Raw genomic sequence first — 22,509 nt, forward strand, 5'->3', positions numbered from 1 at the left:
TCTTCTCTAATTGCTACTACTAGTGTTTCTAGTACAATATTAAATAATAGAGGTGATAATGGGCATCCTTGTTTAACTCCTGATCTTATTAGGAAGGCTTCTAGTTTATCCCCATTGTAGATGATGTTTGCTGTTGGTTTTAGATATATGCTGTTAATTATTTTTAGGAAAGACCCTTCTATTCCTATACTTTCTAGTGTTTTCAATAGGAAAGAGTATTGTATTTTGTCAAAGGCTTTTTCTGCATATAGTGAGATAATCATGGAATTTTTGTTGGTTTGCTTGTTGATATGGTCAATTATGTGGATGGTTTTCCTAATATTGAACCATTCTTGCATTCCTGGCATAAATCCCACATGATCCCACCTGATCATAATGAAGAACCTTTGTGGTCACTTGCTGGAGTAATTTTGCTAAAATTCTATTCAAAAGTTTGCATCTATGTCCATTAAGGAGACTGGTCTATAGATTTCTTTCTCTGTTTTTGACATACCTGGCTTTGGAATCAGTACCATGTTTGTGTCATGAAAGGAATGTGGTAAAACTCCTTTGCTTATTCTGTCAAATATTTTGTATTGTATTGGGATTAGTTGTTCTTTGAATGTTTTCTAGAATTCATTTGCAAATCTCTCTGGTCCTGGGGATTTTTCTTAGGGAATTCTTTGATGGCTTGTTCAGTTTCTTTTTATAATATGGGGTTATTTAGCTATTCCATTTCTTCTTCTGTTACCTAGGCAATTTATATTTTTGTAAATATTCATCCATATCAACTAGATTGCCATATTTATTGCCATATAATTGGACATAATAATTTTTAATGATTACCTTAGTTTCCTCTTCATTAAGGGTGAGCTCTCCCTTTTCATCTATGATACTGTAATTTGGTTTTCTTCCTTCCTTTTTAAAATTACTTTGACCAGTAGTTTGCCTATTTTATAAGTTTTTCAAAGTACCAGCTTCTAAAATTATTTAATAATTAAATAGTTCTTTTACTTTTGATTTTATTAATTTTTCCCTTAATTTTTAGGATCTCTAATTTCATTTTCATCTGAGTATTTTTAATTTGGTCACTTTCTAGTCTTTTAATTTTCATGCCCAATTCATTGACCTCTGCCCTCCCTAATTTGTTAATATATAAGCTCAAGGATATAAATTTCTCCCTGAGTACTGATTTGGCTGCATCCCCTAGATTTTGAGAGGATATCTCATCATTGTCATTTTCTTCAATGAAATTATTAATTGTTTCTATGATTTGTTCTTTGGCTAACCAGTTTTGGAGAATCATATTATTTAATTTCCAATTAAATTTTCATTTGTCTCTCCATGCACCCTTAGTAATTATTATTTTTATTGCATTGTGATCTGAAAATGTTGAATTTATTATTTTTGCTCTTTTGTACTCTTTTGCAATGTTTTTATACCCTAGTACATGTTCAGTCTTTGTGAATGTATCATGTGCTGCTGAAAAGGTGTATTCCTTTTTGTCCCTATTTATTTTTTCCACATATCTACTAACTCTAATTTTTCCAAGATTTATTTCATATATCTTACCTCTTTCTTATTTATTTTTTGGTTTGATTTATCTAGATATGATAGAGGAAGATTCAGGTCTCCCACTAATATAGTTTTTAGTTTTTCTATCTATTTCATTCTTGAGTTCCACTAGTTTCTCTTTTAGAAATTTGGATGCTATACCATTTGGTGCATACATATTGAGTACTAATATTTCCTCATTGTCTATACTGCCTTTTATCAGAATGTAATTACCTTCTCTATCTCTTTTAACTAGATCTGTTTTTACTTTGGCTTTGTCATATATCATGAATGTGACTCCTGCCTTCTTTTTCTCTGTTGATTCCCATTAGATTTGGCTCCACCCTCTTACTTTTACCCTGTGTGTATCTACCTTCTTTATGTGTATTTCTTATAGACAACATATGGTAGTATTTTGGTTTCTAATCCACTCTGCTGCTATTTGCTTGCATTTTATGGGTTAGTTCATTCCATTCACATTCAGAATTATGATTGCCAGTTGTGTATTTCCCAACATTTTGATTTCCCCTCCTACTCCTTCCCTGTCTTCTTTCATTAATCCTTCTAAGGAGTGTTTTGTTTTTAATCAGTCCCCCTATTTCCCACCCTTATTTTGCTTACCTTCCCACCCCTCTCTTCTTATTCTCCTCTTATTTTTCCTTAGGGTCTTTTTAATCTTTTCCTTAGGGTCTTTTTAAACCCCCACACTCTCCCTCTTTTTTATTACTTCTCTCCCCACCAGTCCGTTTGTTACCCTTCTACTTCTCTATAGAGTGCAAATCAATTCTCTGTCCCATTGGATCTGTTGAGTCAATTTCAATGCACCTAAGAATTAAGTATTTCCTGTCTCCAACCTCTTTACCCATCCAGTGTATTGGTGTTCTTCCCCCACTCCCACCATGTGCTTCTTTATGACAGAAATTTAACCCATTTTGTATCTTTTCCCTTTTCCCTTAGTATTAACCTCTTTTTTTACCTCTAGTTTTATATATACATATATATGTCTTGGCATTTCATCCTATATAGTTTTCACTGTTCCCTCTAAGTATAATTCTTCTAGCTACCCAAGGGATAATAACAATTTTTAAGAGTTACTAATGGCCTCTTTTTTTTGTAGGGATACCAATAATTTTAACTTATTGGGTCCTTTAAAAAAAGTTTTTTGTTTGTTTGTTTGTTTGTTTTTACCCTTTCTTAATTACGTTTTGGTGATTCTCATGAGTTCTGTGTTTGGGCATCAAATTTTCTGTTCAAGTCTGGTCTTTTCTTTCTGAATGCTTGGAAATCTTCTATTTTATTAGATGGCCATATTTTCCTCTGCAGGAATATAGTCAGTTTTGCTAGGCAGTTGATTCTTGGTTGTGGACCTAGTTCCCTTGCTTTCAGGAATATCATATGCCATGTCTTTAAGTCCTTCAGTGTAGATGCAGCCACATTCCGTGTTATCCTAACTATGGTTCAATGCTATCTGAATGACTTCTCCTTGGCAGCTTATAATATTTTTTCCTAGGTCTGATAGTTTTTTAATCTGGCTATAACATTCCTGGGTGTTGTCAGTTGGGAATTAAGTACAGAAAGTGATCTGTGAATTGTGAAGGCCGTTTGCTTCTAGTTGTTGTATTCTAGTTTTTAAAGACTAAATTTCAGTCCTGGGTTTTTGGCCATCCTTCTCCTTTGGGTATGATTTTCTTTGGAGGTCATCTTTCATCTCCTTTCCCTCATTTTCAAGCTGATTAATTTTGGCTTTCAAGACACTATTTTCTGTTTCCAGATTATTTATTTTGCTTTTTAAGTTCTTTTTCCAGTTCTCTTCAGCCTCTCAATTGTTTTTTTTTTAATTGTATTTTGAGTTCTTCCAAATTCCAATTCACTGGAGTTTCTGTGTTTTTGCTTGGTGTTCCTTGATTCTCCTCTGTTCCATTTGCTCTTTGTTCATTGCCTGGATAGAAGCTGTTGATTGTAATTTCTTTTTTCTTTTTCTGTTGTTTAACTCATATTTTTTCCTTCTTATGCCCCTTTAGTTGCCTGTAGTCTTGATCCTCTAATTATGTGCTAGATCTGTGGGTTTGGGAGGTTCTGTCCTGAACGGGCTTCTTTTCTGTTCTACTGATTGATTAGGTTATTCAGATCTTCCCCAGCTGACAGCAGAAGTTGTGAAGGTGCTGGGCTTCCTGCCCTGTTATCAAGGTTGTTGCCTGTAATGGTTGCAGCCTTTGTCCTTGGAGCAGTCAACAAGGCTTTCAGAATAGTCTATGGGTGAAGGGGTGTTGGAGCTTGAGCTTCCATGCCCTCTGAAAGCTTATTATCTGCCCTATTGATGAGATTGATCCAGGGAAGAGCTGGTCTGCAAAGTTGGATGTACCCAGAGGCCAAAACCTTGAGAAGGGGGGGGGTGGAGATGGAACATCTTGGTTGCACCTAGTCTGCTTGCTCTGCACTTCTCCTCCAGTTGCCTCTAATATACCTGTGTTCAATGCCATGGGCTGAGCACTGTAGGTAGGGAGTGGTCCTGGGACCTTCTTTCTTCCTTCCCCTTAAACCGGTGTGTTCTAGAATTCAGGCCTTTTTGGGGTGTACCTTTTAAGTTGGATCCAGGAGGAGGGTTCTGTAACTCTGTCCTGTTATTAGATTTGGTTTTCAGTACCCTCAAAGCATTGTGTTTTTGATTGGTGAATAAGGGTATGTGGAGGTCTGAACTGTTGCTGCCTCTAAGCCACCATCTTCTTATATATTCTTTTAAGGCAAGTTACTCTGATTTGGGCTAGCTCTAGCAGTTATGAAGATTTCCTCACACAAGACTTAAATTTCACTCTTCATTTTCCACCTTTTTTTCTTGGCATTTATATAACACTTTGAGGTTTGCAAAAAATGAAATGCTTTAAAAATATCATCTTATCTGATCCTCACAGGAATACTGAGAGATAAGTGGTATTATTATCTCCATTTTATTTTTCCAGATTTCATGTCAAGACAATTTTAAATAATTATTTTCCTATATTTTACATCCCATTTTCTTTCTCTTCTTCCCACCATTCTCTCCTCCCCAATAAGGCAGATAATATGATATTGGTTATAATCTTTACAGTTGAGGAATCTGAAGCAGCAGAGGTTGAGTGACTTCCCTGGAATCACACAGATAATCAAGATCTAAGATGGGATTTGAACTCAATTCTTCTTGACCCCTGGTTCAGAATTCTATCTGCTGGGCCACCTTGCTACCTTGCTATCTCTAGATAGTTCTTACATACATGATCCAAAAGAATAAGTTTAATACCTCTTCCACATGAAAATCCTTTAAAACACTTGAAGATAGCTATTATATATACCTGAATCTTCTTTTTTTCCACACTGTCTGTTTCCTTCATATGACCCTCATATGATGTAGATTCAGACCCCTTCATCATCCTACCTGCCTTTCTTTACCTAGTGCTTAGTGTTCTTTTTAAACTGTGGTGGCCCAATTTTACATGTACACTGGGTAAAGCATTACTAAGGCAGAGCAGAGAGAAACTATTATATCAATAGCCTTAAAAGTTATTAGTCTTTTAGAACAGTCCAAGAATATTTCATCTTTTTAATCTTCCACATCCCATTGCCAATCCACAAGTACTTAGCAGTACACAATTCCCCCTGGAATTCCCCTCCCCCCCAATTGCTCTCTTTCCTTATTTCTCCCATTCTATATTTGTAAGGTTAATTTTTCAATCTATGTGTAAGATTTACACATACCTCCAAGGAATCTACCTTATTATATTGAGTTGAATACTCTAGCCTGTCAAAATCATTTTGCATCATAACTCTGCCATCCAGTATGTTAGTTATACCTTCAGTTTTGTGTCATCTACAAATTTGATGAGTCTGCCATATCTGCCTTCATTCATGTCAATGAAGGAAATGTTAACTGGCAAAGATCCTTGGAATACTCCCCTGGGAACCTCTTGACAAGCTGTCACTGAACAACTAATGACTATTCTTTGAGTCCTGCCATTCAACTAGTTCCATATATATTTAATTGTGAGAATTGGCCCCATATTATGCCCTGGGTACTTTCTAGAAATTACTGCAAAAGGATTTAAGATATCAAGTTTTATAAACTTTTTTCAACCCTTTATTAACACACCTCCTCTATGTGCCTGTCAAAAATTCACTTCCTTTCTCCTCACAAATATTAGCAAAATGCTTCTAGTTAATCTCATCAAACAAAAGGAAGAACAGTTAGCAAGTAGAAAAAGAGTTCAAATAAGTTTTCATTGAAACAGAAGCTTCCAAGACTCTTCTTTATGCTGCAAGGAGGAAACATTTTCCCCCTTAATGTTTTAAAACTAGAATTAAACTGGTACTGTATGAATTTTGAAAATAAACACATTCTAAAATCACCAAGAGAAAAGAAATTGGGCATATACATGAATATTTCTCTTAACACAGGGAGAAAGATTGAGTTGTTCTCTATGCTGTGAAAGTAGACAATGCATAAAGAACTCTAATGAATGCCTTTTCATTGTGATAACATAATCCCATATAATCCCAAATGACCTAAATAACATTAAATAAATAATATTAATTTTATACTACCTTCTTCACTAGATTCATATTTCAAGAACCTGAATATTATTTTGAGTGAAGGGCAGGGATAAGAAGTTATAAAACTTTAAGTTCTGAATACCTATGATGAAAATTGTCCCACTTAATCTGCATACTGAAGTAGATTCCTTCCACCAAAGCCCTTCTCTAATCTTTATGGAGTTGTGGATGTCATTCTAGGGTCTCAAAGAAAATGCCAGTGAAGCACTGTGTGAAGATTGGATTTGACTCTCCGCTGATTGTAAAAATAAATATACTTAGCTCTTCCTTGATTGTGAAGATTAAATTGTAATCCCCTGTCTATTTTTAAATTTTAATTCTCAAATATGCAAACACAAAATTTAAAGTTGAGTGGGAAGATCTGCCCCTGTTAGATCTAATCACCAAAGGTGTAAATATCCCACTTAATCCTCCCATGAGGTGGGAGGTCTGTGACCCACATGTACAATAGTGGGTAACTAACTAGATTTGACTAACTGCCTTCTGGGCAGTCCTAGAGCAGAGTGTCAGCTGTGATTGGTAGATGTGGAATTAGGGGAATTGACATAAGAAAAAAGGTCTTTAAAAGAAAGAGACAAGGGCCTGAACAGGGTTCTTCTGGGAGTTTTAAAGAAACACACTTGGAATGGAGGCTTTTGTAAGAAGCAGTTCTAATGGAGTTCAGGCTGATAAAGAATCTGCTGATTGAACTGACACATGGTAAGTGTAAAGGCTAACTTCCTTCCTTGCCCTTTCTGGAGTAGAGTCAGCTGCTGGAAAAGGCCCACCATCTTGAGACTCATTTTCACTGGCTGGGGCCTTTAAATTCCTACATCACTTAGAGAAAGTGCTCTCTTTCTCTCTCTCTCTCTCTCTCTCTCTCTCTCTCTCTCTCTCTCTCTCTCTCTCTCTCTCTCTCTCTCCCCTTTTTTTCTCTTTCTGTCTTCCTTAATATTTTCCCTCTATTGTAAAATAAACTACCATAAATTACATTCTGACTTTAGTAATTCATTTTGGGATTTAGTAACTAAATCCCTGACGACCAATTAAATATATTCAGTCCAACCATAAATTTAGCAATAGACTCTGTAGTATCTAAAAAACTTAAAAGGTTTGACAGAAGAGCTCAGACTCTGTTGTCTGAGGACTAACCTTGCTAACTTTGGAGAGGCTTCGATAAAAAATGAGGAATCATGACATTCAGAGCATCAAGGCAACTGTCAGGAAAGAATTATCAAACAAGGAGACTCAAGTAAAATGCCACTTTGTGATTAATTCTTATATTTCACTGTCCTGATTGATTAGCCCAGCAATTTGGATAAAGTATAGACTCTTTGGGCCATGATAACTTTTAGAAATTATCTTTTAAATTATGGAGGGGCTGGGGTATATGATGGTGGATGAAGCATTCATGCCAATAGATTCACAGATGTTTCTATGCATTATGGTAAGTAATTTTCTAATGGAAAACCAATATTTCTGGATAGATTGATTGCCCTAGTTTTATATAACCATTCAGTGTATAATTTCTTGTTGGCTTTCTTGTTTTTCTTGTCTTAAAAAAGAGCCTTCAAAATTTAACAACATTTCACAAATATTTGCAGACTGAAAGAATATTCTCTGCTCTTTTTTTCTCTTTGAATAATTTTCCTCTATGCCTGAGATGATTCACTGAGAGACTAATGGGCCAATTTCTTATGATCCTGGCATGAGAAAAGGGTTGCATAGCCTCTTTCCAGGACCTAGATGATCCTCTTTCTCTCTGCCTTCTCTCTCATTTTCCTTTTGAGACAGAGACACAAATGACAAGATAGGCTGAAGGAATTCTACTCTTGTTTCCTCTTTTTAAAAATTGTCTTTTTTCCCTTCTGATTGTGAAACAAAGATTTGAAGAGAAAGAATTCATTAAGGTGATGACATTTGTGCTCTGCCTGCAAAATTGAGTAGGATTATGACAGACAGAACTGGGGAAAAAGAAGACATTCCAAGAATTGAGAACAGAGGAGGCAAAGATATGGGTGCAGAGTAATGTGTTGTATGTTATTTGAAATTACATGCAGTTCTGTTTAATTGGAACATAGCATATATGGAATGCAATCATATGAGATAGAGATAGAAATAAGTGGTGCCAGGTTATTATAGTAACACATGGGCTATAGATTTAGAGCTTGAAGAGATCAAGAAGATATTTAGTCTAAACTTCTCACTTTAATGATAAGGAAATCAAGGTTTGGAGATATTAATTAATTTGTCCAAAGTCATACAGGTAGGAGGTAACAGAACTAAAATGTGAACTGATGTCCTCTGGCTTAAAATATAATGTCTTTTCTAATCTTCATGGCCTTGAATGCCAGAATAAGGCATTTAAATTTTGCTTAGAAGGCAATTAAATAGTCCCAAGAAGGGGAAATAAATGATTCAATATATACAATTTCCTAGAGTTACTTCAAAGGTCTGTGATTTCACTGAAATGGCTATTCCACCTACAAGCTTTCTGAGCCTTAGAAGACTGTTTCCATGAGTTGTTAATGTTTCCCTCCTTTCATAATTATGATTATATTATGGTCTGTATTATGGTGATGAGTCTCTTTAGCTTGGCAGAACCTATCAGAGCTTGTACTACAATGACAAAACAATAAAGAATCCAGGATCCATTCCATGCCTCTTTGAGGTATCAAAATAGTCCTTGAGGGGAGGTAGATCTGTGCATTAGAAAGGTTTATCTGGCAGTAGTGTGACTGATAAATGTAATGGAGGGTGCAGAGAGTGAAAAAAGAAAGGCTGAACCAGAAGCTATTGCTATAATCCAGGCATTTGGCAAAGCAATCCTGTACTTGTATTTTGAGAGGAGGGGAGGGATACAAAGGAGGAGTCAAGACCAATGAATGAGATAAAATAAATAAATAAATGAATAAAGGCAAACACTGACTAACTGACCTATTTTCAGTGGAAAACATTTAATGATTTTTTGGACAAAAAGTTCCTTTCAAGTTGTTTAACTTCCACTGAAACTTGCTGTATTATTGACCTTAGGCCCTAATATTTCATAGTTTAACATCTCAATTAATTTTCATTTAAAAAAGAGAGAAAGGTAAGGCCAATACCCCGGTGATATCTCTGTGTTAATTTTACATTAAACATGACAAAATGTCAAATATTTTCCCATGGACATTACCAGAGTATTTGTAGAGTTAAAATCTGCTCTCTATTGGAGGGTTCTTCTGGGTATTATGCCTATCAAGTAGAGCCTGAATTCTAAGGTAGAACTAGGATCAGTATTTTTCTAATACAGTTAAGAACTTTAAGAGCTTCAATAGACTTTACCTTGGCTACTTCTTCTTGAAATGCTACTAAGTTCAAATAGGAAATGTTGACCAAATCTGGACCATATACCACAGTTATCATTCGTTGTTCCAGGCGTCCTATGTTTCCCACATCCAAAAGCTCACGTAATTTTGGGTCCTATAAAAGAAATATTAGAAAATAATCAATATATGATAATAATGATTGCTTTTGAGATTTACAAAACACAACACATGCTTTAGAATTCAACAAGCACAATGTGAGGTAGAGGTATTAGCCCCATTTTGTGATGAAGAAACTGAGGCTGATGGAAATTAAGTGACTTGCCTGACTAAAATTCCAATGCTCTTTCCACTCTGCCATATCACTACTTCTGAGGAGAGTTAAGTTGACTTTTTAAACATTGATGTAATATAATGATTTTCTTTCAGATGTATAGTTATTTTAAAAATATGTCTACTGTTTTAAGCTGAAAAGTTATAGAAAATGATAGAATTCTAGGTGACTAGATCCCGAGTTCATCTAATTTCATCCAAAAACATTCTACCAACTGAAATTCACAGAAACAGCAGAGCTGGCAACATGGAACCAAGACCTATGGAGGTAGATTAGATTTGAGGCTAGAAGATTAGCAATCAAGTGTCTGACTTAATACATGTATGACACACCACATTGCCTTATCTTGTGGCTCAGTTTTCTGATTTATAAAATTTTGACTATATCTTCAAGTATCTTCTAGTATCAAATTTTAATATTACCAAAGGAGCATCTTTCAACTATATAATTTGACACAAATGAAATTTAAAATTCCTTCTATAATCATAAAAACAAAGAAGCCAGGGGTTTACTATATGTATATATATATAATTATAGACACATATATACTGATTCTCAATTCATGTTGAGCATCTTAAACTCAGAAAATAGAACCTTCTACAAATCAGGAATTGATTTATTGCTTTGCTGATTATCTAGACTTAGGATGATGAAGGAAATGTAAATGCAGATTACATTTTGAAGTGTGTCATACATATATTTTTGTAAAGTAGTTAAACATTTATTGGCACACCTCTGAATAGCACTATGGAATTCTTAGATCTGAATGAGAAGGTTCATATATAAAGAATTGATCATTAAACTACATTTTTGTAGATATGATGCCAAGACTAGCCTACTCAAAGAGGATCAATACTAGAAGATTGGTCATAGGTGATGAATTATTTTGGTCATATAAACAAATGAAGATACCTTAAGAACACATGGAATGTTGGTGATTTCCATGTGTGATGAATGACTTCATATAAATATTCAATGTTTTTTAAAGTATCAAAACAAATATCTTGATATAAGTATATCTGAAATTTTATGGGGCTTGAACAACTTTATTAACAAAGTAGGAATATCTGAAGGATTTTACAATCTGAATGGACTCCTTCATCAATTTGTAGACTGAGCTAGGTCTCCTCCATGACAGATGCAAATAACTTTGATATAAATCTGGCTTGATATTAATTATCCAGAGTCTTTTTTGTAGGCTTGATATTGTGCTTATTACATTAAAAGTTAGAACATTGTAAAACTTCCCAAGTTGGATTAAAAATAATTCAAAAGAATTTCACCTTGCTACTTACAACAGGGAAAAGTGGATAAAAATGGGCAATCTATGGTGCTCATCTATAAATATATAAAATATGTGTAGATACAATGAGGAGAGCCTAGCATGAAGCACGAGGAAGAGAGTGGACAATGGGATGTAAATGGGAAATTTCAAAGGTGATTTTAAAAAATAATCTTTTTAATGACCCCAAACTGCTCCCCAAAACAAAGGCCCAATTTTAAATTTCATTTTTCCCAATGATACTTTGTGGCTATGAATCATAGAACCATGTAGTCTCCAAAAATTAAGCTAAGTTATTGTCCAAAGGACAATGGAGAAGTGTATGGAGGTCATCATCAAACTGTAATATATAATAAAGAATTAAGCAGGAGAAATGGTATAAAGGATGTTATTAAAAGAATATATGTAAAGAAGGAGAAAAAGAGCAAGTCATGATATGAGAACAACATATAATTAATATAGTCCATATGTAATTCAAATCCATGTCATGTGATTATAAATAATGTACCTGACATATGAAAGAAGGGAACGTGTGTGAATTTATGGGATAATATAGATAAGAGTAATTAATACAGGATGGCAAGAAATAGCTGAGCTGTAATCTACATCAATGGAAAGAATACTTATATCTAAGAGACAACTGATGGGAATTTTATCTAGAATAATCTAAGACCCATTCATTAACATCAATACAAATAAAAGGAGAAATAAGTATAGCTAGCATTTATATATTGCTTTCTAGTTTGCAAAGAGTTTTTTATAAGCATTTCATTCTTCACAACAGACCTGGGATGAAGGGGTACTGTTATTATTATTCCAGTTTTACAGGTGAGGTCATTGGGACAAAAGTTAAATGACTTTCTTCGAGTCACACAGCTGGTAAGTATCTGGCTCAGGATTTGAACCCTTCTTCTTGACTCTCAATCCACTGTTCTGTTCATTGGACCATTAGGCTACCATAAAGATATCATTACCACCACCACCACTACTACTACTAAAACTGCTACTCACTACTACCACCACTACTAATATTATTACTACTACTACTATTCGCAAAATGGTATAACTATTACTACTACTACTACTCCTAGTAGTAGTAGTAGTAGCTAGGAGGAACTAAGAGGATATCAATTCCAATCCTGTCTTAGACACTTACTAGCTTTGAGATCTGGGCAAGCCACTTAACCCTTGTCTGCCTCACTTTCATCATTTGAAAATGAGTACAATAATATCATTTACCTCTCAGGACTGTTGTGAGCATAAACTGAGATAATATTTTAAATGTTTTTGTAAACCTTAAAGCATTATGTAAATATCAATATTAGTAGTAATTGAGTCAAAGTTAATAAAAGATGCCATAGCTTATACAAAGTATAAGCAAAGCTGTGGGTAGAGAAAGTTAAAAAATAAGAACTAATATGTAGCTACTAACAACAAAATACAAGGAAACTATTTCTACTCTATAATTCTCTCTCTATACACACACACACACACACACACATATAAAATTCTATAATTCTATATTCATGCTTAAATCTCTTAGGTAGTTTGATGTATTGAATAGAGAGGTGGTTTCAGAGTTAGAAAGTACCTTTGACACATATCAGTAATTTGATCCTGGACAAATCATTTATTACCTCTCAGTGTTCTAGGCAGCTCCTTAGGACTTTTAGTTATATAGAAAATATCCATGTTTCATTGGCAGGAAAAGTCTCACTCAGAGCTCTCTAAACCAATGGGATCACAGGTCTAGGCCCTTTTAAAATATGAATGTATTTCTTTTTCATAGGTCTCTTTTGGTCCAGAATATAAAGTCCCAAGATCTCTAGTATTCAATTATTTTGAGAAAAAGATACCAATAAAATCACAAAACTGTATTGACTAGTCCTCTTTCTTCCCTTTAGGAAGGTTTGGAAGGAATTGAGAAATACAATCCTATGGTGCATTAGCATTGGATGAATCCTTTAACGAAATGAATGATTTGTAGCTGTACTACTTAGCCCATAATAATATTGCAAGCTTATTCCTTTTGTTAAATCATAAGAACCAAAAAGGTGTCTACTTGAAACATGATTGTTCTCTGATTGCAAGAACATTGAGGTTAAGAAACTCAATTTATATAGGATGAGTTAGTTAAGAGCCTCAACCTTAAAATCAAAGATCATATACTTGGCACCTTGTTCAGGTGTGTAGAATTCAGTGTAATCTCTATTTCAAAACAGTTCCTTCATTAAATTGCAGTCTAAAACTGACAATCTAGCTTGTAGTCTTGCTCTTTCATGATTTCACTTCAAAAAAGCAAATGTTTTCACAAAAGATTTGATCACATAATTAAGAAAAAAGTACAGAATAATTTTTAAATGATATAAGAATAATATAATGAAAAAGGGGGGAAGAACAAGTGATTACTGGTCATTCTAGCATTAAAGAGAAAGTTTCATATAGAAGAAAAAGTACTAGATGATGATTAGAGTATATACAGCATGAAGGCAAGTGACTCAAGTTCCCTCAGCTTTAATTTTCTAACAACATGATCAATAGAGATCAAATCATAAGTGCTGCTGATTTCTTTGCTTTGAAAGATAAGGATTAAATTAGAAAATTCGTGTGAAAAGAGAAGAAAATCATAAAATCATTCAGCATTTTGACAAATTTCTTCAAAAGTGAACAATTTTTAAAAATAAATGAACTGTAGAGTCTTCAGTGAAATTTTAAATTAATTATATTTTATTAGTACATATCTTTAATTGTACAATTATAAAATGAAAAGCATGTAAGAATAAATGTATAATGTGCTTTTGAACATTTTTATCTATGTCTTTTCTCATTTTTTCTCTGTAAATTATCTTTCTAAATATAGTCTGAAACCTGCCAAATCCATTTCCATTTCCACTATATCTGGTCCTCAGAAATTCTTTCTGGTCATTACTTAAGTTGTTATTTTTGTATAACTTTAATGAAAGCAGAACAAAAGCAAATAGATGTTCATAAGTAAAAGGAGCAGGAACTGGAAAAGAGGGTATAAAGTTAAATGAGACATTTGAGATTATCTAGAAGAGGAGTGGGAAATTAAAATAGAATTGAGATCACTGAGCTTTAATAAAGATCCCTGTGGGTTACATGTTGATGTAAAAAACTCATATTAACATTATATATGTTTCATTATATTTCATTTACTTTTCTAAATATTTCCCAATTACATTGTACTCTGGTTCCAGATGCAATGGGCAGTACTGCAGTCCACAAGAAGCCTTGGGCTATGTTTTTGACAATTCTGATCTAGAACAGTCTGCCTTTTTTACCGATTAAGGAACTGAGACTCAGAGAAATGAAATTATTTGTCTAATTTCTCTACTAAATTTCTCATTAGTAGAGCTGAGATTTGTACTTAGGGTCTTTGAAACTATATCCAAGGTTATTTTTTATTAGAAAGTAAAATTGGTTTGGGAATGTGGAGTCTGTTGTCCATAACCTTGACAAGAGGAAGAAAAATAATCAGTTATAAATGACTTTTTTTTAAACTGCAGCTAATGATTAACTATTTTTAAAAAAAAAGTAACCAGCCAAAGGGAGCCATGAAGAAATTTTATGGGGAGGAAAAAAGGATTACCTCAGTTTTTTTAAATGAATATAAATAATTTCAATTTTAATAAAAATAAAGAAAATACCTTTGTAAAATTTCTCTCTGGATTCTATTTATTAATTGATTGCATACTATTTTATAGGGCATTGTATATAAAGTCTTCTTTTTGTTATTTTATATATCCTAAACTAGTAAAGAGTATTCTTCTAAGGACATCTTTTGCTTTAAAAGGAAGAAAGAAAGATAGGAAGAAAAAAGAAACCTTACTTTGTTTTTTTTGGAATTTAACAGTTCAAGTTGACCTCCTTGCTAAAGAAACTCAATACTTGTTATTATGTTATTGATGTGTCAGAGATACTGTGAAAAAGGTTTGTTAGAAAGGTTTATCTTTTTAAACATTTTGTGAAACACATGTCATAAAATATATCTGCCACCTCAAGTGGAAACAGTTGACTATCAGTTACAAAAAGATGATTCATTGGGAGTTATAGTGGGGAAATCATAGTGACAGAAAAAAAGAGTTGAGGTAGGATAAATATATCCAGAAAGTTAGGTAAAAGTGATGTGTTGATTATCATCATTATTGCCATTATTGTCAATATTATGTCATGGAAGAGATGCTAATGTGGATAGTGAGTTGTTTTTTTTTTTTCCTATGTAAGGAAACAATATGAGTGCATTTCCAAATTTGTCATAGTTTATATTGAATAGGCATTACAAAATTTCTAACTTTAATTTTATTTAAAGAGTATATGAAGTATCAAAACACAAAGTCTAAAACTAATATAATCTGGCTTTGATTTTTAGTGTTAAACTATTAATGAAACAATTCTTCCCACCCCAACACATCTTAAAAAACAACAAACTGATTTCGTGATCAGAATAGGACTAAAAGGAAAATTACACTTGCTGAAATACAACTTTTAAGGAAAAAAACACAGCCTTTGCCCTCGTAAAATTTAAAGGCATGTTATGGCATTATGCTATGACATGGAAATAAAGAACAGAGAATTATAAATATAACATAATATGTTGCATGAAAAACATTCTCATACATTTTTTCCTGTAACATTCTAGTGAAAGTGTTTTGTGATACATTAATGGGGAAGAAGGAGCACGAGAAGACAGGGATTCAGAAGAAGTTTCACTGAGGAGACAGAATAATTTTGAAATAAAATTTAAAAAATTAAAGAGATTGTGGGACTTGAGGGAGCTGAGAGATTGTACATTCAGTTTATCAAAACAAGTGTAGTTATTGGGAGAGTTGTCAATATGAACATTGAAATTCCTAAGATTGATGGCAGAGAATGGGATAGGGAGAAAGAGGAAGGAGTATCACATTTCTCTACCATAATCATGAGAGGTCAAAATGAAGTGAAAAATTCATTCATTCGGAAAGGGCATGCCATAGATGTTTATAGTCTCCATTTCACAGATATCAGAATGCAGAAGATAACAAAAACTCTTCAGTAAACAAGAATAGAGTATTTTAACTCAGCAGAGCTTTTATAAGAGACTCAATATTCTTCCAGAGTAGTTAACAAACATGTTTAGGAATTTAGAGATTTAAATTACTAGTAAAATATAAAAGACCTATAATACTAATTAAGAAATCATTATCAATTTTCTTCATTTAAATGCATATACTTCATCTTTAAGAATATGTTGTCTTCATTTTTAAATATATACTACAAATATTTATGAAAATGGAACATTCAAGAAAAGAGCATTAGGTTGATGTCAAACCTAAAAGATGTATTTAAAGCTTGTACTTTTTAAACATTTTAAAATACAACAGAATTTATATTTAAATAATATAAAATTAGAATCCAGGAATATTAAAGAATTATTTTAAATGATTCATGGCTAATGCCCAGTACCCTTTAAAATGATGAGTTATCTTTCATATGTTGAAAGGACTTTCATGAAGTTAGGTTGGTAATAATGGAACTTAACCTAATTGTCCTAAATAAATAAAAACTGAGCTTTTCTTTTGGGAATAGAAAAAGAGACAATAACAATGTTAACATTGGGACATGAATAGCATAATTTGATTGTGGTGTTGAACCATACCTCAGCCTTTCATAGATAAAAAAATCTGGGAGCACCATCTCTCAGAAAACTGGGAAAGGGGGAGGTAGGGTTTAGGGCTAGAGAGAGCAAGTAATAAGCTACCCTCTGGTCCTATGCAGACAAAATTTCCTGAATTCATTATGATTTTCACTGGATACTTTTAAATATCTTATCTTAGAATTATCTTTTGGGATATCACATGAAGTGAAGATGAGTGAGAAATCTGCCAGCCTCTTCCCAGCATCAGCAGTCACTTATAGGCTTCATTATAATATAGCACCTCTTTTCTCTTTACTTGAAGAGGACTATGTAGTACTTTTCTGAGTGTAATTGAAAACCTGTACTAATGATCAAAACTGCTTTTAAAAGATATCTCTCTATGATGGATATACCTATTATTAGCAGTCCCTAGAAACTTACTCATAATTATAATTCATAATTTTTTAGCACTTTATGATTTACTAAGTACTCAAGATAAGCAGTTTATACAAATATGATCTTCATTTTAAAGATGAAGAAATGAGAGCTTACTGATGTAGAGTCACCCAACTGGCACATAAATTTTGAATGTGGTAGTCAAATCTAAGTCTTTCTAACTCAAAGCTCAGATTTCTTTGTCCTGCAGAGTAATGTGCTGAAAGTTTACTCTTCAAGCACACTACAGAATCATTACTGTTTCTAGAAACATTGTGAAATAGATTCTGTTCAACTAAATGGAGCTTTTTTTGACCTGGGATTAATGATTAAATTACCTATACCTATTTGCAGGAAGTAAGTTTTTATACATATTAAAGCCATAGCAATGATTGACTTTTTCTCACCTCAGTTAACTAGAGAAGACTTCTCTGTGAAATTTATAATTCCATTCTCACTACAGCCCATTTAAATCTCTCCCTCTCTCTCTGTCCCCCACCCCCACCCCCTGCCCGGTATGTCTCTCTCTCCAGAAGTGAGCACTCTAAATGGTCAGCTCAAGAGAAGGGAGAAATGTTTTCTCATGGTTTGAAAATATAAAAAACTCCACAAAAACTGAAGAGGCAGAACTGATATTTTAGAATTAGGGACAAAATTACATTAAGCAAATACTATCATTATGAAATGAAATAATGCAAGTAAAGCATTTTGATAATCTTAGCACATTAGATAATTGCCAGCTACTTATTTAAGCTACACATTCTAATGTAAATGAAAGAAAAGAGAGGGAGAGAAATACCTGGGAACTTTAATGCAAATAAATAAATAAAGAATGAACAAATAAATACATAAATGAAATGTTCAAAATATTCTTAGTGCAATTGACAAGAAGAGAGAAATTGATTTTGAAGTAGTATATGTTCTTAGTAATAAACAGTTTTCTTCCACAGAAGGTTGAGGTTTTTTTTTTTAGAATTTTTAAAGATTTGTCATATAAAGAAAAGATATAATGCTCAGGATATAACTGGTAAGTTTTCTCTCACTGGGTTGGTTTATATTATATAGCTATCCACAGAATGGGTGCCCAAAAGTTCTTTGTAATCAACATTTTATTTCTCAAACACACAAAGGAATAATATTGACACACCTGTCAACCCTAACAAACCTGAGAATTTTGCCTTCAAGATTGAAAATCTAGGCAATCCTCTATCACTTTTCTTATTAATGAAAGGGATTAGGGGATAAGGAATAAATGTCTCTAACCCAAGGCACATTGAGGATACTACTCACTATTATATCCCTTATTATTTCATTTTTATCATTAAACAGTTATTATATAGAAGGACAAATTAAATACTATTATAAATCATTTCAAGATTCAGAAATGTATTGGTGGTGATTTAGAATGCTAAGGCAGGTAAATGGGGGAACTGATACAGTGCAAGGCCTGGAGTCATGAAGACCTGAGTTCCAATCCAACTCAAGATGTTTATTAGCTGTCTAACTCTGGGCAAATCACTTATCTATTTGCCTCAGTTTCCTCATCTATTAAGTGAGAGAAGGAAATGGCAAAACTATCTTGAATTCCTACCCCAAATGGGGACATATTAAGACATGACTGAAAAAAAGCAAATATAAATGCTAGGTACTGTCATTATTATTATTATTATTATTAAAATATTTCACTTCATAGTTCTGTTCACAGTCTGACTCAGTCAGGAGACTGAGTTCCAATTAGCTTTGTCACTAGCTGTATGACCTTTACAAGATGGTAATGGTGAATATTAAACAATCAGCTCTCTGGAAAAAATATATTTATTTATATATTATGTTATATGCATTATACACTATTAAATTTAATCTACATATTGTAAAGATTAAATTTAACTCTCCCCTGATTGTGAAGATTAAATTAACTTCCCCTGCCCATTTTTAGATTTAATCACCAAAAGTGTAAACATCCCATTTAATCATTAAGTGGGAGAGGTCTGTGGTCCAAATGTGTGATAATGAGTGATGAATCAGAATCAAACTGACTGCCCCCTGGGCATTCCTAAGCAAAGTTTCACCTATAATTGGTAGGCATTAAAGTAGAGGAAGGCACAGGAAATGATGCAAAAGAAAGTGTCTTTAAAAGCGAGTTACAACTTCCTGAGGGGACTTCTGTTGAGTCAACTTCAACTTCGTTTGGAGTTCTGAGTTTGAGTTGGAGGCTGGTGAAGAATTTGTTGACTGGACCTGAGACCTTTCCTGGTGAGACTGTTCTTAAATCTCTCCCTTTGGATTGACACGTGGTGAGTGAAAGAACTGACTCCTTTCCTGTATTTTCTGAAGGGAATAGCCATAGGAGAGACCTGTCCTCTTGAGGGATGCTCCCTGAATTTCCAGGTCCTTAGCTCAAGACCCAAGAGTCTCCTACCTGGGTTGAGATAGGGAATGGACAAAATACTTAGTGCGAAGGATAGATATCCTATCCTCTCTCTCATTTTCTTACTTTCACTCTTTCTATATTTTGTAAATAAATTGGAAATAAATCTCTTTGGAATTAATATAAATTCCTGGCAACCCTATTCTTAAATAATCCAGTCCAAATTTTTATTTAAAAAAAACCACCTCTTTTTTCCCCTTACAATATTAACATTTCACTATAAGTTTCTTAAATCTAGTCAATCAATAAGAAAATAAATCAAACCCTGATTTTTAGCATTGGCTAATTTCTAATGTGTAAATGCTTACTGAAAAATTAAGAATTAGCTTTCCCAGGCAATTAAAGCTGGTTCCAGAATACTCATGGGCCTTGTTCAAGACATGACATCTCAAGTTCAATCTCTTCATCAGTAAAACAGGAATAATAATTTCCAAAATGGGAATGAGCATCTACCTTGCCTAACTATAATAACATTTTTTCCCAGAATGATATAAAACATGGAGGATTATACATCATAAATTAAGAGTTATTACCCCAGAGGACATCAAATCTAAACCCTTTCATTTTATAGAAATAGCAACTGAGGCTTAAAAAATAAAACAATCTCTCCAAGGTTACCATGATCATACAGGTAGTAAATCACAGGTATATGGTTTGAATTCATATCCCCTGGCAATATTTTGATTTGTAAAAGCACCTCAAAAACTGCAAGGATCTATTTACATATAATATGGAATTATTATTAATATTCTCTGATAAACAAAAGGTCATTGATTAAATAGGAACTAATTAAAAAGTTTCTGAATAAATAAGTTGTGATTATACTACTGACTGTAACTGGTTCAACAGAAGATAAGCCTTCTGGCCAATGAGAAGATTGATCACTGTGTGATCCAGTATTGAGCATGAAGAATAAATTCACTACTTAATAAGTTTAAAGATAAGATAATTTCTCATAAACCTACCTATATAAGTACCAGAAAATTTAACCTAAAACTTTATCAGATATTCTGTATTCCTGTTCTTAAAAAAACATTTTCAAAGTAAACATTTTTGATTTTTTGAGGTTGATGTTAATCTATTATTTGGATTATATATAGGATAGACGCAATTTCTCTATACCTAAATTCCTTTCTTTTCCCCAATCCTTACCTTCTGTCTTTGAATAAATACTGTGTATTGGTTCCAAGGCAGAAGAATGGTAAGGATTAGGCAATGGGTGTTAAATGACAGTCACACAGATAGGCAGTGTCTAAGGCAAGATTTGAACCCAGCGCTGGGCTCTCAAATCACTGAGCTATCCAGATGCCCCCCAAAACAATTCATTTCTTCCAATATATACTCAGCCTAAACAAGGTACAGCTCTGGGGTCACAATGAATCTATTTGCTACATCACTTTCTGATATTCATTTCTTGTGTTCCAAGGACTCTAACCTAAATCTTTAATTTCCATTCCAAATTTCAGACACTTTTCCATTTAGATCAGATGGGTAGTCAAATAACTGTGAAATGAAAGGTACATTAATTCTTGGATGTAAGTTTCATAAGAGAAATATCTCCTATTATTGTCAAGCCTATTTCTGGGTTGACTTGTTCCCCACATCTCCTATAAACTTGTAACTATTTGAGAATATTACTTTTATCCTAGCCAAAATTCTATACCCTTCACATTAATTTTAAAGGGATATTACTGGTAAGTTTTCTCTCACTGGGTTGGCTTATTGTATATAACTATCCACAGAATGGGTCCCCAACAGTTCTTTGTAATCCACATTTATTTCTGAAACACACAAGGGGATGAAATTGACACATCTGTCATCTGCAACAAACCTGAGAATTTTGCCTTCAAGATTGAAAATCCAGGAAACCCTCTATCACTTTTCTTATTAATGAAGGGGATTGGGGGATAAGGAATAAATGTCTCCAACCCAAGGCACATCGAGGATACTACTTACTCAAAAGAAATAAAGTGTCTTTACAGAAAATATGGTGCAAATATAATTCTGTACAGAAATCATCCTTTGCATAGCATCACTTCTTTCTTACCCTCCCCTCTCTCTCTCTCTCTCACACACACACACACACACACACACACACACACATACATGCACACATACCTGTAGTTTACATGGAAATTTTGGTATTTTAAAAAATTGCTTTTGAAAATGATGCAATCATCCATTTGTCATGTGATTTGATACATTTTCATTTTTCAGCAGTGAATGAATGGATTTGTACCAAATAACAAGCCACATGATCTAAACATAAGCATGGAATTTTAGGCATCTGGCTGGAATGAAGAATATTGTTTTTTCATTGATGAAAAATAAAGATGTGGCAACCATAGCATCTTCATGGTCTTTCCAAGGACAGAGCTGCCTGTTCCTTTTCATTTTTTCCATTGTATTCTTCAAAATAGTTCTAACTTGCATAATCCAGCTCAAACACCCCAAGGGAAGATAAGAATGGAAAGGTAAAGAAAAAGGAACTGGAGCAAATTTCAAAATTCTTCAGAATTCTGTTGAAGGTGCTAAGTTAATGAAATGAGTTAAAATATATAAAGTACTTTGCAAACTTAATTTTGCTGGTTATTATTAATACTAATTACTAAGAATAATTACTGACAAAAGAGTGAGATACACTGCCCTGGGATGATTATATGGATATGGATGACATAAAAGGAAAACCCTTTGTAAAATATCCAGGACTGGAATAAGGATATTTAGTCAAGACACTCCCCTATGGATGTGAAGTTGACCTTTTTTAGAGGTTAGAGCTACAAAGTCTCACAAAAATCAAAGGGTGAATATTGTGTCCCAGGAAGCATGAAAGAGCAGTAGCATTGTCAACTGAGATTTCAGATAATCCCACAATAAATCAGATATTCTAAAGCTGGCACCATCTCCTGGTAGAAAGAATACTTACTGGGGAGATTTTAAAAAAATATTTTTAAATGGCATGAAATAGAATCTGTAATGCCTTTTAGAAAGAACAGT

At 33.5% G+C, this 22,509-nt stretch overlaps 1 protein-coding gene across 3 annotated transcripts in view; it reads right to left on the bottom strand.

Annotated features, from left to right (window-relative positions):
* Positions 1–22,509, bottom strand: part of PLCB1 (phospholipase C beta 1) — a 902,125-nt gene that overhangs the window by 327,139 nt on the left and 552,477 nt on the right. For all 3 annotated transcript variants that reach the window (XM_001374433.3, XM_007476702.3, XM_007476704.3), the window contains one exon: positions 9,418–9,555. In XM_001374433.3, the coding sequence (XP_001374470.1) occupies positions 9,418–9,555 (138 nt within the window). The remainder of the gene's footprint in view (positions 1–9,417; positions 9,556–22,509) is intronic.

Source organism: Monodelphis domestica, chromosome 1 (genome assembly GCF_027887165.1).
Source record: "Monodelphis domestica isolate mMonDom1 chromosome 1, mMonDom1.pri, whole genome shotgun sequence".
Taxonomy (NCBI): Eukaryota; Metazoa; Chordata; class Mammalia; order Didelphimorphia; family Didelphidae; genus Monodelphis; species Monodelphis domestica.